The sequence below is a fragment of the Pelophylax lessonae genome, assembly GCF_965119305.1.
Source record: "Pelophylax lessonae genome assembly, chromosome: 2".
In the NCBI taxonomy this organism is placed as follows: domain Eukaryota; kingdom Metazoa; phylum Chordata; class Amphibia; order Anura; family Ranidae; genus Pelophylax; species Pelophylax lessonae.
Window position 1 is genome coordinate 610,893,504 of NC_138769.1, and position 19,867 is coordinate 610,913,370.

Consider the following 19,867-nt stretch of genomic DNA (forward strand, 5'->3'; position numbering starts at 1 on the left):
AAAAAAGCCCAAAAAAACAAATGCAGCCACCACATCTAATAGTTGGAAAGCTGCAATATATGAAATCCTTGGTTTGGGGTATATTACCACTTTAACAGAGGGGAGGTACAAATAAGGCTCTCAGGAAACTTGTTTGGCAGTATGTTGTATGTGATGTAGATTGCAATCATTTTATTTTAGTTCTGTTCAGTAACTATTGTGTACAATTGTTGAAAACAAAAGGGATAGAACATAGTCTTTCACATGTGCCCAGGCAGAATGGCCTGAAAATAAAGCCCTAAATATACTGTACATTCATTAAAACAATAGTTCTGGGTAGACATTGGCTCAAACAGCAAGGATTTTTAGTGTCCATCCACAAATCCTTCTGTACCCCTACCCATCCCCAACCATCACTTTTATAATTTTAATAAGAAATAAGAATACTTTACAGAATAGTAAAGTTTTTTTTTGTATTCTCCATTTCATTAAAAGTTTTAATTGATTAAGGGATTTATTCTTGGAGAACAATAGGGAATTGTGTATTTTACTGATTGTGGTCTGTTACTGACATCACTTTGCTCGGTCAATAATGGAATAGGCTGACAAGCAAAAATGTAGCCACTGATTTGGTTCTTACTTGATCAAAGATGCCCTTAGGTCCAATGAGCCTCGTCCTTGCAAAGGAATTTATTTCTAGAGTATAGCGAAGGTGTGGAATAATCAGCTAGAAAAAAAAAAAAACATTAGTTTAGGAAATTACATTTGCTGTAGGTTAGACAGTTAAAATATCATTATAAGGTACCTTATTATTGCCTTCTATCAACTTAAAGCTGAACTTTACCACCATGAGAAATCTACCTATCTAACCTGGTTTCACCAGCATTAGGCCTCTTTCACACGGCCGTCAGTTTTTTTTCTCCGCTCCGGTGCTTTTTCTTTTTTTACGGAACGGATGACACTTGTGTCATCCACTCCGTATTTCCGCATATCATCCCATCCGTTTGCAGATGATATACGGACATAATGTATGTCTATGGGCATTGCGGATGTCAGCGGATGACACCGCTGACATCCGATTTTGCATCCGTTACGTTTTTTGAACGGAACAAAAATAGGGTTCTGTTCCGTTCCAAAAAAACGGAACAGAACTGAAAGGATGAAAATCGGATGTCAGCGGATGGTCATCCGCTGACATCCGCAATGCCATTGACATTCATTATGTCCGTATATCACCCGCAAAAAAATAGGATGATTTGCGGACATGCGGAACGCCCGTGTGAAAGGGCCCTTAGGTATAAATTCCCAGTCCTCAATTTAATTAAATAGACATTTTATTCTCCAAAATAAAAAAAATAAAAAAACAGGGTCTACCCATGCTTTCTATAAGTAGGAGACTGATTCACATGGAGAATTTAGGAGTGATCTTGCAGCTGTGTCATTTAACCACTTTACCACCAGAGGATTTTGCAGCTTAAAGACCAGACCCCTTTTTTCAACTTGGCACTTCGTGAACTTAACTGATAATTGCTCGGTCATGCAATGCTGTACCTAAACGAAATTTACGTCCTTTTTTTCCCGCAAACAGAGCTTTCTTTTGGTGGTATTTGATCGCCTCTGCGCTTTTTATTTTTTGCGATATTAATAAAAAAAGAGCGAACATTTTGCAAAAAAATGACATTTTCAACTTTGTCTTTTAAAAAATATCCAATATACTCAATTTATGTCATTTTTTTTGGCCAAAATATATTTAGCTACATGTCTTTGACAAAAAAAAAATCAATGAGCGTATTTTTATTGGTTTGCGCAAAAGTTATAGCGTCTACAAACTATGGTGTAAATAGTGAAATTTACGCAGCTTTAATTTCTGACTGCGTATCTCATTTCATGAAGTGCTAAAATGGCGGGGCAGTACAAAACCCCCCCAAACTACCACTTTTTGGAAAGTAGACATCCTAAGGAATGTCCTGACAGGCATGTTGAGCTCATTGAATATTTCATTTTTTTGTCACAGGTGTTTGAAAAATGACTAAAAAAAATTTTTTTTTTTTTACACAAAGTTGTCATTGAAATGATATATTGCTCACACATGCCATGGTATATGTGTAATTACACCCCAAAATATATTCTGCTGCTTCTCCTGAGTACAGGGATACCACATATGTGGGACTTTTTGGGAGCCTAGCTGTGTAGGGGTCCCCAAAAACAAATCACCACCATCAGAATTTCAAAGGGCGTACATTTTTCATTGCATTTTCTCACTACCTCTAACGGTTTAGGAGGCCCTGAAATGTCAAGATACCACAAAACCCCCCCAAATGACCCCATTTTGGAAAGTAGACACCCCAAGCTGTTTGCTGAGAGGCATGGTGAGTCCATGGAATATTTTATATTTTGCCACAAGTTTTGGGAAAATTACAATTTTTTTTTTATTTTTTTTTTTTACACAACGTTGTCACTAAAAGATAAATTTCTCACATATGACATGGGTATATGTGGAATGACACCCCAAAATACATTCTGCTGCTTCTCCTGAGTATGGGGATACCCCATGTGTGAGACTTTTTGGGAGCCTAGCTGTGTACAGGACCGCAAAAGCCAATCAACACTCTCAGGTTTTCTAATGGCGTAAATTGTTCATGTCATCTCTGCACTACCTGTCACAGTTTCGGAGGCCCTAAAATTCCAAGATAGCACAAAACCCCCCCAAACGACCCCATTTTGGAAAGTAGACACCCCAAGCTATTTGCTGAGAGGCATGGTGAATCCATGGAATATTTTATATTTTGCCACAAGTTCCGGGAAATATATATATATATATATATATATATATTTTTTTTTACACAAAGTTGTCAGTAAATGATATATTGCTCACACATGCCATAGGTATATGTGAAATGACACCCCAAAATACATTCTGCTGCTTCTCCTGAGTACAGGGATACCCCATGTGTGAGACTTTTTTGCAGTCTAGCCGAGTACAGGTCCCCGAAAACCAACCCCCACTTTCAGGCTTTCCAAGGGCGTAAATTGTTGATTTCACTCCTGACTACCTATCACAGTTTCGGAGGCCCTAAAATTCCAAGATAGCACAAAACCCCCCCCAAATGACCCCATTTTGGAAAGTAGACACCCCAAGCTATTTGCTGAGAGGCATGGTGAGTCCATGGAATATTTTATATTTTGCCACAAGTTCCGGGAAATATATATATATATATATATATATATATATTTTTTTTTTTTTTTACACAAAGTTGTCAGTAAATGATATATTGCTCACACATGCCATGGGTATATGTGAACTGACACCCCAAAATACATTCTGCTGCTTCTCCTGAGTACAGGGATACCCCATGTGTGAGACTTTTTTGCAGTCTAGCCGAGTACAGGATCCCGAAATCCAATCATCGCCTTCAGGCTTTCCAAGGGCGTAAATTGTTGATTTCACTCCTGACTACCTATCACAGTTTTGGAGGCCATGAAATGCCAAGACAGCACAACCCCCCCCCCCCCCCCCAAATGACCCCTTTTCGGAAAGTAGACACCCTGAGCTATTTGCAGAGAGGCATGTTGAGTGTTTTGCAGATCTCACTTTTTGTCACAAAGCTTTGGAAATTGAAAAAAAGAGGGGAAAAAATGCATTTTCCTGTTTTTTCTTCATTTTCCCAAAAAAATGAGAGCTGCAAAATACTCACCATGCCTCTCAGCAAATAGATTGGAGTGTCTACTTTGCAAAATGGGGTAATTTGGGGGGGTTATGTGCCATCTTGGCTTTTTATGGACTTCAAAAGTGTGATAGGTAGTAAGGAGTGAGATCAACAATTCACGCCCTTGGAAAGCCAAAAGGTGCGCATTGGTTTTCCGGGTCCTGTACGCGGTTAGACTGGCAAAAGGTCTCACACATGGGGTATCATTGTACTCAGGAGAAGCAGCAGAATGTATTTTGGGGTGTCATTTCACATATACCCATGGCATGTGTGAGCAATATATCATTTACTGACAACTTTGTGTAAAAAAAAATAAATAAATAAAAAAAAAAATTTTTCCCGAAACTTGTGGCAAAATATAAACTATTCCATGGATTTTGTATCGACTAGGCCAAGTATCCACAATGAGAAATTGGCATCTCTTGAAACTTTCGTATAATTTTTATTATTATGACTCCGACATATTATTAGTTGGAATCACACTTTGTCAAAACACTTTATTGCCCTATTTGCATCTAGATGTACCAACTATTAGAATCAAGGGCGGGTATTACTATCTCGCCCCTTCTGTAAGTGAGGGCGGAAGTCCATCACCGCGGCTATGTCCCGTGAAGTGCTGAATTATACGCCCAAACCGGATGTGATGTCACCGTCCTAGACTCGCGGTATTTTACTCGAGACTAAACAGACGGAAATGACGACATCACTCTAAACCTCGCGATGCCTATCGGCAAATCACGGGCCTCGTTATGATACTTAAGGGAACGCCGAGAATCAGTCCGGTGAGTGATCTCTCCGTGATAGGACAGAATTGTCGTTCCTCCAACCTTCCCTACAGCTGAGTAAGTAATCTTTTTGGGGAATTTTTGATCGTTGGAATGCTTTGGGTACTTCTACCAAGGTGAACCCTATCTTATACCTTATATACATTTACTCCTTCAGATCAATGGGCGAACCCCACTAGCTGTACTATCAGCCGTGGGGGTTTTCATCCGTCCCCGCTTGGAAGACATTGTCATTGGGTGTCTGCCACCTCATTTCATCCTACGGTATTTGTATTTATACTTTTATTGGGGACACTCCTGCCGTATACAATATCCTGGATAGGTAACCAGATAGATGCAATATAAAACTTTCTATATTTTAGACACAAGCAGAATACCAATATCTATATTGAACCACTCTGGGACAAAAAGCACACCCCCAAGTAGATACTTCATCTGCTGAAGTGGCATTGGATTTGGCTGTTATTCACTTTTTATCTACACGGAGGTAAGATACCCCAAATAACAAAATAATTCCAACTGTGGATAATTTATATTTAGAGCTCTCTGCTCTCCAGTACTTCCTCGTTCTATGGTTTTTTTTCCCCCCTTTTTTTTGCTTTCAGGGGTCACCATCTATTAAGTCCTAATAGGCACCTCTAGTTTAGGATAACCAAAGGTGACTGGAATCCTCTCCGTCACTTGAAGGATTCCTTTCTTCCGTATTTTTACACACCTATCCCCCGTTTGGATCATTATAACAGGTGAAGTGATCCTTAATCATATACTTAAGGGAATTCATTCTTGGAGTGAATTTTTCTGACACTGCACTATTATTTACAGGCTATAGAGGATATAAAAATAAAAATAATACAAATACCTGATTCTAGCTCCCACCCTGCGGGACCCCTACATATCCCTCCGTGGACAATATGAGCGGCTCCGGACATTTGCCGGTATGTGTACACACCCCCCCCTCTCCCACCACCCTCTCTTTTCCCTTTCCCCTTCCCCCCCCCCCACCCCCTCTTCTTTCCCCCCCCCCCCTTCCCCCCTCTTTCTTCCCCCTTGATATATTACCTCTTGAGATGGAACAACATGTTGTCGCATATGCAAAAACTTTGATATGATTGATGTAACACACTAATGTATGTTTTTGTATTTTGCTTTTGTTCTCTTGGATTCACTTTTGGCATATGATTATGCTTTCCAGGAAAACATACAGACTCCCTGAGGAAGATTTTGGTACTATACAAATTTCGAAACGCGTTGGACTCTGTCATGCATCTGCAACTGTATTGTATTGTACATTGAATGTATTATTATTGTTTGATTGATCCTTTACATTCACACTTTTTTCAATAAATTGTTAAAATATTTTAATTAATTCCATCTTTTTCGAAAGATCCTTATTAGTTACCTTTAAAGTCCCACCCTTCTAGGGGGTCATTCCCTTTTTCTTTATCAACTAATCTAGGGATTATGGTAACACAATATCTGAGAATTACCCACATACCTGTTTCATTTGCAAAATACTCACCATGCCTCTCAGCAAATAGATTGGAGTGTCTACTTTGCAAAATGGGGTAATTTGGGGGGGTTATGTGCCATCTTGGCTTTTTATGGACTTCAAAAGTGTGATAGGTAGTAAGGAGTGAGATCAACAATTCACGCCCTTGGAAAGCCAAAAGGTGCGCATTGGTTTTCCGGGTCCTGTACGCGGTTAGACTGGCAAAAGGTCTCACACATGGGGTATCATTGTACTCAGGAGAAGCAGCAGAATGTATTTTGGGGTGTCATTTCACATATACCCATGGCATGTGTGAGCAATATATCATTTACTGACAACTTTGTGTAAAAAAAAATAAATAAATAAAAAAAAAAATTTTTCCCGAAACTTGTGGCAAAATATAAACTATTCCATGGACTCACCATGCTTCTCAGCCAGTAGCTTGGAGTGTCTACTTTGCAAAATGGGGTCATTTGGGGGGATTTGTGCTATCTTGAAATTTCAAGGCCTCTGAAACTGTGACAGGTAGTCAGGGGTAAAATCAGCAATTTACGCCATTAGAAAACCTGAAGATGTGGATTGGTTTTCGGGGTCCCGTACACAGCTAGGCTCCCAAAAAGTCTCACACATGTGGTATCCCTGTACTCAGGAGAAGCAACTTTCTGTAAAAAAACAACAAAAAAAAAAAAATTATAATTTTCCCGAAACTTGTGGCAAAATATAAAATACTCCATGGACTCACCATGCCTCTCAGAAAAAAAGCTTTGGGTGTCTACTTTTCAAAAAGGGGTAATTTGGGGGGTGTTTGAACTGTCCCGGCATTTTATGCTCAATCTTAGCCACACATCACCCACTCTTCTAACCACTTGAAAACCAAGCCTTTTCTGTGCCTTTTTGTTTACATGAAAAAATATTTCTCTGTCGCTCATTGACAGACGTAGTCCTCGTTGATTAATAACAACTCGGGTTATACTGCCCTCTTCAGGAGTAGGACTAGACAGGAAAGAAAACGTTTTGGCCACACCCTAGGGGCATTCCCAGAGGGTATATCCTCTCACTTCCTGCTACAGCAAATCAGTTTTTTTCTGTCTAGTTAGGAGTAAGGACCTAGATGCCTTGCTAGGATCTTCGGTCCTGGCAGGATTTTTTTCTTAGAAAGATTTTTTTTAGACAGCTTTTTTCTCCAGTGTTCCTGTGAGATCATCAAGCAAGAAAGCTGGAACTGGGCGACGGGCTGGATGTTGAGATCCAGTGGTCACCCCAGTTCAGCCTACGAGCGCGTGCAGGCCATAGCTCCGCGCTGGGTCGGCCGCGACATAGTCCCACTGGACGGGGACTGACCCTGCGAGTTAAACGTCTCGCTTAAACGCCAATGACCATGAGTCACGGCATCCGTATTGGTCGACAGCCCTCCCACCCCGGTGGAGAGGGGTACTGTCAGGAGTTGGCGCCCGCCTGGTTTCGGTATGGTGAGTAGTATGTTCCCCCTTTTCCCCCTGACGGGTTTGTGGTGAACGCGGGCCCCTCTCTGAAATGGTAAGGATGGGTCTCCCCTCTATCCTATAACATGTCACAGATCCCCCTATTTGAGTGTGATTTTTGTGAACAAGAAACCAGGAGGCTTGGTTTGGGAGCTGACAATCTAATGTCATTTCAAAACTGTAAAGATGACTGAAGTCAGTGGCAGTACTAGAATATTACTGTGGTAGCATAAGGTATCCTACCTGTCAGAGGTGTTCACAGGGCGATGTCTATGCATGTATAACTGCAGTCCAGATCGCATTCCTCCAGCAAGGGCAGGCTGCCTTCCGACGGCCCACAGACTGCATGCGGCCCGCCAGGGTCTGGTACCGCCGGCCAGGCAGATCACCATCCATGGTGAAGTTTGGGGGGCCGATGCACTCCCGCAGGCCGCTAGGCCGAATACAGCATCCCGCAGGCCGCTGCTAAGCCGCCGCTATCCTAACAGGCCGCCGCCATTGTCTTGCAGAGCACACGAGGCCGCCATATTGGTGTAGCCTCGTGTCTCCAGCATGGGGGCGGCCATGTTTGAGGTGACCAAACACCTCGTGTTAAGAGGCGGAGCCGCCTCCTTTACCCAGGAAAAAGGGCCAAAGACTTCCTGTCTGTAACAGGACAGCACTGAGCAAGCTGACGAAAACTTCTGTGCATCAGGGATGAGCCTTGGGGTCTCTCTCTCTCTCTGTGGGGTCCAAAAAGGCAGGTAACACTGAGGGGCGCTTTTGTGACTGGGGGATACAAAAAAAAAAAAAAAAAAAGTTTTTTACTTTGTCATTTTTTTGTCGCTGGCAAATGTCTTGTATAATCATTGACCCTGCCGCATAGGTATCCCCACCTGATCCCCTCAAGGTGGCTGCAGGACCCTCCAGTACCCCACTTGTTTTTAATGCATTATCGGCAGTTATGGAGTCTTTGGTATCCCGGGTGGAGGTGGCCTGTCAGGGATGGGGATCAAGAAGCGACCCCCGCCTACCCCTATTTTTTATCTGATACTTCAGATACGGATTCGGAGCTGGTCAATGCAGTTGCAGGTCCCTCTTATGGGGCTGTTGTCTCAGGTAATGTCTCCTCAGCAGTGAGGAGAACGTTTCTGCCTCCGCCATAGCACAAGAGTGGTGGATGCACTAGTTGTGTCCGTCCGGGAAACCTTTAGTCTTGAGGTTACACCGGCAGAGGTAGCTGAGACTGAAATTCTTTTTTGGTACTTGTTAGCCTACCAAAAGGGCGAAGGATTTTCCTTTACCCAAATGGGGTCGTTTTGAAACGAACCCCTGTTATTTCCTAACGCATGGCTAGGCGCTATCCGTTTGAGGAATCCCTCTTTAAAGGATAGACGGTACCACCTGCTGTCTTGCCACAGACTGTTAGGATAAAGAGGACCTCGTAACCAACGAGGACCTTCCCTTTCTGCTCATAAAGAGTTTGTTCGTTCCGCGAGGGCGGGCGATAAGGCGAAACCCTCCAAAGCCCCTTCAGAGGGTTTTTCAAAGGGCGCTGGTTGGCTAAACAAAAAGTCCGGCTCAGCCAAGCCTGAAGAATACAGCCTGATGCGCCCCTACCCATCCCTGGGGTGGGGGGATGTCTTCACCGGTTTCCGGATCCATGGCTTGCCAGGACCCCGGACTAAGGGGTTCATGAGGTCATACGGTCAGGATACAGGATCGAGTTTCGATCACTTCCACCGGTACGATTCTTCCCTTCTAACATTGAACGGTTTCAGGGGTTCTATTCGAACCTGTTCACAATGCCCAGGAAAGAGGGCAAGGTGCGTCCAATTCTGGACTTGGGGAAAGATGGAGTCCATCCGAACAGTGGTGGCCTGCCTGCATCAGGGGGAGTTCCTGGCGTCCATAGACATTTAGGATGCCTATCCTTATATCCCCATCATTGCAGGACATCAGCGTTTTCTTCGCTTTCCCAAAGATCATCCCTGGTTCCCACCAGGAGACTGAACTATCTGGGCCTAATGTTGGATACATCCTGGGCAAGAAAGTTTCTCCTTGGGGAGAAACTCCAGAAGGTTCAGTCAACGATTCGGATGTTGCTGTCCGTCAATTGGCTGGGACTGATGGTGGCCTTCTTAGAGGCAGTACCGTATACCCAGTCTCATACCCGAATTCTCCTGAAGGAGATTTTTTTCTAATGGAATCAGAATTCCGATTTTCTGGACAATCGGATCCGGTTGAGCGAGCAGACCAGGAAGTCTCTGATGCTCAACCAGGGGAAGTCATTCCTTCCGATAGCATCCAGGTTACCAATAGGGTATCGGAACTGAGAGCGATCAGATTTTGTCTGATTTACTGGACCGAGCAGCTCTAGAGCAGCCCGATTCGGATCCAATCGCACTATGCCACGGTCGTGACTTATGTCAAGAAAGGGGCACTTAGAGTGTTCTGGTGGCCATCGAAACGACTAGCACAGTGGTTCTTAACCTGGGTTCGATCGAACCCCAGGGGTTCGGTGAGTCAGTCTCAGGAGTTCGGCGGGGGGGGCAACGGGGCAATTGCTCCCCCCAAGAAAATATTACTGATTGTGAGGCCGAGCACACCGAGCACACACAGAGCTGCGGTCGGGACTACTCACAGCCATTACACATATACACTTGACGCTCTGCCCCCTGTGCCTCCCCCAGCAGGTTTCTGCCTATCTCCTGCAGGCTGCTTGCTGCTTGAGTGGGCGGGATGGGGGATGTACCTGACCACAGAGATCGCGCCCGCCTGGAAGAGGGAAGTGTGGGCAGCTGAGCAGAGGGAGCCGAGTGAATGTTCCTGGAGGTAGGCTAAGCTAGCTGTACATGGTGGATTAGTTTGCAAGCACCTCTATGCTAAGTCTGCTGAGTTACTGCAGCTTAGCATAGAGGTGCTGTTAGCTGACAAATGGAAATGCATATCCTTTTCATTTAGCTCAAAGCATTGTGAATGCCCCCTGATGTGTGCCCTCCTGATACCCCATGGTATGCCCGCCCAACACCCCCCCCCCTCAGTGTGTGTCCTCCTGACATCCCATGGTATTCCCCCCCAACCCCCCCCCCCAGTGTGTGCCCCCCTGACACCCCATGGTATGCCCTCCCAACACCTCCCCCCAGTGTGTTCCCTCTTGACACCCCATGGTATGTCCTCCCAACCCCCCCAGTGTGTGCCCTCCTGGCAGCCCATAGTATGCCCTCCCAACCCCCCCAAGTGTGTGCCCCTCTCACACCCCATGGTATGCCCTCCCAACCCCACCCCAGTGTGCCCTCCTGACACCCCATGGTATGCCCTCCCACCCCCCCCAGTGTGTGCCCTCCTGATACCCCACGGTATGCCTTCCCAACCCCCCCCCCCCCCCCGTGTGTGGCCTCCTGACTCTCCACTGGTGTGTGCCCTCACTACCCTCCCCCACAGTGTGTGTCCTCCTGACCCCCCCCCCAGTGTATGCCCTTCCAACCCCCTGATGTGTGCCATCATAACCCCCCGATGTGTGTGCCTGCCTGACCCCCCCCCCAGTGTGTGCCCTCCTGACCCCCCCCCCAGTGTGTGCCCTCCTGACCCTCCCCTGGTGTGTGCCCTCCCAGCCCCCTGGTGTGTGGCTTTACTGATCCCTGTACACTGTCCTATCCTCTGTCCTGTCAACTCCTGTCCTCTGCCCTATTCTCTGTATACCGTCATACAGCCTACTGACCACTCTATCCTGCCCTACAATCAACTGACCCCTATACACTGCCCTACATGCTACTGGCCTCTGTACACTGCCCTACATCCTACTGACCTTTCTACACCGCCCTACAGCCTACTGACCTCTGTACGCTGCCCTACATCCTACTGACCTCTGTACGCTGCCCTTTATCCTACTGACCTCTGTACGCTGCCCTACATACTACTGACCTCTGTACATTTTACTTTGTATGATACGTTTAATTCAGTTCTGTAAACAACACCTTATTTTCTGTCAGTGCCCCTCACGAGACTAGACTCATAAAATCATATTTTATTTTTCCAATTAAAAAGGGTTCGGTGAATGCGCATATGAAGGTGGTGGGGTTCAGTACCTCCAACAAGGTTAAGAACCACTGGACTAGCATCTTTCATTGGACGGAACAGTTTGTTCCGGATCTCCCCGCAGTGTTCACTCCGGGGGTGGGAAATCGGCAGGCAGATTATTTCAGCCATCAGATTCTGGATCAAGGGGTATGGCCTCTTCATCCAGAGGTTTTTCACTAGCTGTCCCTTCATTGGGGCACCCCGGATGTGGATCTGTTGGCACCTTGGCTCAACAGGAAGGTGCGGAGGTTTGTAGCTCGCACCCGCGATCCTCTAGCGGACGCAGCAGAAACGCTAATCGCCCCGTGGGGACAGTATCAGCTACGGCATGCCTTCCATCCTCTCAAGTTACTGCGGGAACTTCTTCGCAGGATAGAGGTGGAGGGAATTCCAGTTATTCTGGAAATTCCGGACTGACCTCGTCGAGCCTGGTACGCCGACTTGGTGAGGCTAGTCGCGGACGCTTCTTGGAGACTTCCTCTCAGGGAGGATTTGCGGTCTCAGGGACCGATCTTCCATCTTGCTTTACAATCGCTGGCTTAATGGCCTGGCCATTGAGACCCAGGTACTGAAGGACAAGGGAGTGTCAGCTTCAGTTATTCCTACCTCTAGTTAAAGCAAGGAAAGCGACTTCCAGCACATGGAAGTCTTATATTGCGTGGTGTGAATCTTTTGGATTTCCCCCACATACCTATTCGGTGACCCGAATCTTGGTCTGTCTGCAACAAGGGGTTGAGCAGAAACTGTCCTTGAGCACTATCAAGGGTCAGGTTTCAGCGTTAGCAATCTGCTTTCAGAAACCTTTGGCTAATCATTCCTTGGTGCGGAATTTCATCCAGGGGGTGCGACATCTGGCTCCGCCAGTGCGCGCACCCTTACCGCCTGGGATCTTAATTTAGTGTGGTCGGTTCTTCAGAAACTTCTCTTTGAAGATATTAGGGAGATTCCCTTGCTTACATTATCCCAGAAGGTGGCCTTCTTGGTGGCCATTACTTCTGCACACAGGGTGTCAGAACTGGCCGCATTATCTTGACGTTCCCCATATCTGGTGGTTCATAGGGATAAGGTGGTTCTTCTTCCAAATCCATCCTTCCTTCCTAAGTGGTTTTCAGAGTTTTCATCTGAATAAAAATATTGTGTTACCTTCCCCGTGTCCTAAGACTAGCCATTCTTGGGAGTTTGCATTACACTCCTTGGATGGGGTTCAGAAGGATACACTTGACTACTACGAACTTGTTTTCGTAAGACGGACTCACTTTTTGTGATCACGGATAGCCCTTGAAGGGGGTTGCCTGTGTCTGCCGCAACCATATCTAGATGGACCAGTCAGACGGTGGTACAGGCTTATTCTATTAAGGGTCGGAATCCTCCGTTCCCTGTTAAGGCGCACTCTACTCGGGTGCCTAGTGTCTCCTGGGTCTTCCGCCATCAGGCGTCAGCGATCCAGGTTTTCAAGGCGATGACTTGATCGTCGGTTCATACCTTTACAACATTTTATAAAGTTGATGTGATGGCATCGTCAGATGCCTCTTTTGGCCACAAGGTTCTGCAGGCCGCAATCTGAGGAGACTGTTGGTCTACCTCAAGGGTTTGTTGGGTGTTTCACTTAGGTCTCATCTTTTTGCTCGATGAGTCCTTGATGCTTCTGGTTGGCTCCGGTTGGGCCTTCTGGATTTTGATTTCTGTTATCCCACCCCTCATTTGTGGTACTGCTTTGGGACGTCCCGACTTGTTATTAATCAACGAGGACTACGTCTGTCAATGAGCGACAGAGAAAAATGGATTTTTGTAAAATCTTACCGTAAAATCCTTTTCTCTTAAGCTCATTGACAGACGTAGTACCCGCCCCTAGGTTTTTGAGTTGGGTTGGGTTAAATTCTCTAAACACTGCTTTGTGACATAACTGATTTGCTGTAGCAGGAAGTGAGAGGATATACCCTCTGGGACTGCCCCTAGGGTGTGGCCAGAACATTTTCTTTCCTGTCTAGTCCTACTCCTGTAGAGGGCAGTATAACCCGAGTTGTTATTAATCAACGAGGACTACGTCTGTCAATGAGCTTAAGAGAAAAGGATTTTACGGTAAGATTTTACAAAAATCCATTTTTTTTTTTTACTAGAAAATTACTTTGAACCAAACATTATATATTTTTTTAAAGCAGAGGCCCTATAGAAAAAAATGGTTGATGTTGCAAATTTTTTTGTCACACGGTATTTGCGCACAGATTTTCCAAACGCAATTTTTGCGAAAAAAATACATTTTTTTTTAATTTATTGCACAAATACACTATATAATTCCAATTTTTTTGGTAAAATTTAAAAGATGATCTTATGCCGAGTTCATAGACACCTAACATGACATGCTTTAAAAATTGCGCATGCCTGCGCAGCGGCAAAAACCTACGTACATTTTTAAAAACCTTTAAAAGTCTCTACAGGTTACCACTTTAGACTTATGCCCCATACACACGTGCAGATTATCTGCAGACTTTTGTCTGCAGACTTACCAAAACCATATAATATGAGGTCAAACCTAAACACTTTCAATTTGTATGCAATCCGGCAGGCCCTTGCACTACATAGAAAAGGTAAGTCTGCAGACAAAAGTCTGCAGATAATCTGCACGTGTGTATAGGGCATTACAGAGGAGGTCTACTGCAAGAATTACTGCACTCAATCTGGCGATCGCGGCGATACCTCACATGCATGCTGCAATTGCGGTTTACATATGACACTAGACCACCGGGGGCTCAATTTTTTTTTTTTCTTTTTTCTTTTGCTTTTTTATGTTATTTTGACACCTTTCTTTTAATTTTTTTTTTTTTAAATCATTTTTATTGTTATCACAGTGAATTTAAATATCCCCTATGATAGCAATCTGTGGTGACAGGTACTCTTTTTTTTAAAAATTGGGGTCTTTTTGACTCTAGATCTCTCCTCTGACCTTAACGCATCTGACCACACCAAAATTGATGTGATAAAATACTTTCCCAATTTCCCAATGGCCCTGCTTATTTCTGGCAAAATAGAAGTCATGAAATGCTCGTAGCCTCCGGCATCTTAGGCCATAGAGATGATTGGAGCCATTCTTATCTCCAATTAGCTCTATGGTTAGACAATTGAACCACCGGCTGCACTCTCGGGTTAACCGGTGGGACAGGAGAGCCCGAGAAAAACCACGGAAGGCTGCAGAAGACGGCGGTGGGGGGGAGGCCCCTCCCACTGCATGTAAAAGCAGTCTAGCGGCCAATTACCTGCTAGGATTGCTTTTACGTGTAAGCCGACCGCTGGCTGTAAAAAACGATACCAAGATGATGCCTAAATCTGCAGGCATCATCCTGGTATATTCACTCAAAGTCCAGCAACGTACCAGTACATTGCTGGTCCTTGTTTGGCATATAGGTTTTTTTTTTTTTCATGCAGCCTGTGGGCTGAACAGAAAAAAAGAGAACCTATCAGAAATCCGCACAGGAATAATGCGTAGTATTACTCATCATTAACCGCCCAAACAGGTCACAAAAGAATGAAAAAAAAAAAAAAAAAGTACATTAAAAAAAGTACATTAGGAAGAGTAGGACATATAAAATGACTGACACAACAAAAGTTTTTGGATTCTCATCATTAACCGCCCAAACAACCACCCACTGAATTTAATGATGGGTATACACGGCACTATCCACGTATACCAAAATAAGATTTTAACTGCAGTGCTGAAATCAGAAAATCACCACAGCTGCTATCAGCAAAGGTATCCATATATGCTGAGCGCAAACGCTGTTTGTGTCAGAATATATAAAATCAATGCGTGGTAGCCGACGAGTACCTGCAAGAGAAACAGGTCACAAAAGAATGAAAAAACAAAAAAAGGACATTTAAAAGTACAGTAGGAAGAGTAGAAGGACATATAAAATGACTGACGCAACAACAGTTTTTGGATCCTTTTATTTTTCTTTCTAACTGTTTCTTGATGTCTTGATTTGGGACTGCGATCTTCTGCGATCTTCTCTTCCAGCTTGGGTCTCTCAAAATGTCGATGGACATCCAACATCTATCGAGACCCTGTGTTTGTGTGCCCTACACTGTGTCGTGCTGTACCCTACGCTAATACTCCTCTAGTGTATGGTAGCGCTCAAAACATTCCCCGATGCAGAGACCAGGTTGGTCAGGACATTTGGGACAATAATAGCGGGTGTCACGCCTAAATCCGCGCCTGCTACAGACACGACATCTTTTTTGGGGGTATCTTTGGGTAGGGGTACTCGGGAGGACATAAGAAAAATGCCTCTCATGCAGCCGGCTCACTGCATCTGGAAGGGGAAGTTGGGCAGGCATGCCTCCTGGGTACAGGTAGGCAAGGATGATCTCTTCCTGGAAATTCCCGGAAAGATCCAGTTCGTCCTGACGCCCTGTATAGGACAAAGGCGTTCAGCATAGCCAATTGGTAAAGGTAAACAGACACTTTTTTGTACCAGCGTCTGGCTTTACGGGCAACTAAATATGGCGCCAAAAGCTGGTCGTTAAGGTCCACCCCTCCCATGTTAAAGTTATATTCGTGGACACAGAGGGGTTTCTCCACAACGCCAGTTGCCGTAGTGATTTGGATCGTCGTGTCTGCGTGAAGGGAGGACAGAACATAAACATCCCTTGTATCCTTCCACTTCACCTTAAGCAATTTGTCCGTTTTCAAGCAGGCTCTCGCCCCCCGACTAAGACGGGAATTTACAAGCCGTTGGGGGAAGCCCCGGCGGTTAGGTCGCACGGTGCCACATGCGCCAATTTGTAAATCGAGAAGGTGACTAAATAGTGGCACGCTTGTATAAAAGTTGTCCACGTACAAATGGTACCCCTTTCCGGATAAGGGTGACACCAAGTCCCAAACAATCTTACCGCTGCTCCCTATGTAGTCTGGGCAGTTCGGGGGCTCCACACAGCTATCTTTTCCCTCATAGACCCAGAAACTAACTGTATAGCCTGTGGCCCTGTCACACAGTTTATACAGCTTGACCCCGTACTTGGCACGCTTGCTGGGGAGGTACTGTTTCATAGCAAGGCGGCCAGTAAATTTAATCAGGGACTCGTCAACGCAGACAACTTGTTCAGGGGTAAACAAGGCTGCAAACCGCTGATTGAAGTGGTCTATGAGGGGCCGAATTTTGTGGAGCCGATCGTATTCAGGGTCTCCCCGAGGACGACAGATTTCATTGTCGCTGAAATGCATAAATCGCAGAATTTGCTCGTATCTCCCCCTGGACATGGAGGCAGAGTACATGCGCATATGGTGAACTGGGCTAGTGGACCAATATAGCCGCAATTCACTCTGTTTAGTTATGCCCATGTGGAGGGAAAGGCCCAGAAAGATTTTAAATTCGGAAACCATTATAGGTTTCCAGCCCAATTGTCTGGCAAGGGGCGAATTTGGGTTGGCGGCGATGAACTGTTGTGCATATAAATTTGATTTATCCACAATAGATCTGTAAAGATCTTCCGTGAAGAACAGCTCATAAAAGTTCAGGGGCGTAAAACCAGCTGTCTCCACGTGGATTCCAGGTTGGGCGGTGAATGGGGGAAGTACTGGCGCTGTAGAATCAGTGGGTTGCCAATTGGGATATGCCAGCGCATCAGGGAGGGCACTATGGGCTCTACGGGCCTGTCTACGAATACGTGGTGGCTGCGGGCCACTACTTGTGCTAGCCACCGCACCAGCTTCAACTGCACTTAGGGGACTCGCCACGTCACCAGGTGTTACTGCAGTGCTGGTTGTACTAGGTCCAGGGTGCAGGGCAGCCATCAGAAATTTTGGGGCCCCTTACACAGCTTAAGGCCTGGGCCCAACCGGGCCTGACCACCAACATTCCGCAGGGCCCGCCCACTGGCCATCCCACCGAGTCCTTCAGTGCACCCACTTCTATTTAACACTCTTACAACTTAATAAATGAAAATGAATCCAATCCATCAAAGAGACATCCCCATATATTTAGCAAAGAGATATCCCAATCCAACAAAGAGACAGCCTCATATATTCAGGAAAGAGACATCCCAATCAAGTAAAGAGACTGCTTCATATATTCAGCAAAGAGATATCCCAATCCAGCAAAGAGACAGCCTCATATTTTCAGCAAAGAGACAACACAATCCAGCAAAGAGACATCCCTTCAGCTGCATCGGCTTACTCTGCAGCCACTATGCTTTAGCAATTGCTAATTACTGCAGCTGCAACTCCTCGGTCTCCTTGGTTGGGGCCTGGGTAGCCGGGCCCCTCGGAACGCCTGGGCCCCTTACATGTGTATGGGCTGTCCCCCCCTGATGTCTGCCCTGCCAGGGTGTACTAGGCCGCTGGCGCTTGCCAGGTCGTCAGAAAAATGAGCGGCACTAGTAACCACACTCTGCTCCATACGAGCACCCTGCGATTCCTGCATCTCAACAACTCCAGAATGGGGTCGGGTATGCCTGGGTCTAACAGGGACCCATCTGTCGTCGGAGCTATCTGTCAGGGAGCCGCTGCTGTCAAGTTCATATACTGACACTAATTCGGTCATTGTAGCTTCCCCATCGCTATCAGATGACACGGCCAGCATATAACTATAAGCCTCTTCACCACTGTACAAACGTTTAGACATTTTGGTAACTAAATTTACCTGTACAGTGGTGTTGACTCACAGGTAATAAAAGTACCTGGTTGTCAAGGACTATTTCAAGCGCTACCAAAAAAACTGCTAATGCTAGCAGGGATCAGGCCTGACTCTGCTAACACAGCGGTTTTGTGTGTTGTGTTTTTTTGTAAGTGACAGTAATCTATTGATTACTACACTTACCTGGGTGAAAGGGTTAAACGCAGGTGCTGGCAGGAATCAGTGCTGATCGTGCAAACACCGCGTTTTGGGAACCCTAAACTATGGGGGCGCTAGTATAGCTCTGATCAGATCAGATATTGATCTGTTCAAACACTATACTAGAAATGGAAGTGTATGTGCGTGCGTGTGTGTGTGTGTGTGGTAATCAAGGGGTATTTCTAACTATGCGCCGGGGATCTGGGGTGGGGGGGGTGGCGGGGACCCTAAACCTCCTTTGGGAAAGAAACTAGCTCGCTAGCGCAACCTCAAAACACAATGACACTAATACAAAATACAGTAAAAACAGTATATTATGTGTGTATTAGTGTGCTATGTGACAGGGGGGAAGGGGTTAACGGGATGTGATCAGGGGGGGATCAGGGGGTTAAATCTTTATTGGAAGGGGCTGGCGGGTATCCTAAGGATAAAAGGAACGGTGGCAAGCGCTAAACCTGGTCACAAGTCACACTTATACGGGTATATAGAAAATGCTATATACTGTATACAGTGTGCGTTGTGGCAGGGGGTGTAGGGGTGATCAGGGGGGGATCAGGGGGTTAAATCTTTATTGGGCGGGTGGCGGGGACCCTAAACCTCCTTGGGACACAAACTTAGTCGCCTGCGCTAATTCTGATCACAATCACACTAATACAAAAATACAAAAACACTATATATTACGTTTGTATTAGTGCTGATGTGACAGAGGGTGTAGGGGTTAACTAGCGGTGATCAGGGGGGGGTCAGGGGGGATCAGGGGCTTAAATCTTTATTAGGGGGGGTGGCGGGTAATTCAAGTGGAAAAGGGGGGGTCGCAAGCGCTACACCTGACCACAAATCACACTTATGCGGGTATATAGCAAAATGCTATATACTGTATACGGTGTGTGTTATGGCAGGGGATGTAGGGGTGATCAGGGGGGGGTCAGGGGGTTAAATCTTTATTGGGCGGGTGGCGGAGACCCTAAACCTTCTTGGGACAGAAACTTAGTCGCCTGCGCTAATTCTGATCACAATGACACTAATACAAAAATACAAAAACACTGTATATTACGTTTGTATTAGTGCTGATGTGACAGAGGGTGTAGGGGTTAACTAGCGGTGATCAGGGGGGGGGGGTCAGCGGGGATCAGGGGCTTAAATCTTTATTAGGGGGGGTGGCGGGTAATTCAAGTGGAAAAGGGGGGGGTCGCAAGTGCTACACCTGTTCACAAATCACACTTATACAGGTATATAGGTAAATGCTATATGCTGTATATAGTGTGTGTTGTGTCAGGTGCTGTAGGGATTAATCGGGGGGGGGCGATCGGGGGGTAAATGTGCCTATCTAGCTATGTGTGACTGTGTTTGGTGCAGTTCTTACAGTTAGAAGTGCTCTCTTCTCCAGATGAATCCAAAAAGGATCATGGGAGAAGAGGGCACGTCTTTTCTGAGTCTGTGTTTACATTTCACAGACTCAGAACAAGATCTGATTGGGCAGGACCGATCTACAGGTCCAGGCCAAAAATCATTGGCCTGGACCTGATGACTGATCGGTTCTGAA

General features: G+C 45.7%; 1 protein-coding gene across 1 annotated transcript in view; it reads right to left on the bottom strand.

Annotated features, from left to right (window-relative positions):
- The window catches only part of LOC309548494 (hydroperoxide isomerase ALOXE3-like), a 294,375-nt gene that overhangs the window by 62,969 nt on the left and 211,539 nt on the right, over positions 1-19,867 (bottom strand). Inside the window, exon 9 of the mRNA XM_082248441.1 lies at positions 620-706. Coding sequence (XP_082104567.1) covers positions 620-706 — 87 coding nt within the window. The remainder of the gene's footprint in view (positions 1-619; positions 707-19,867) is intronic.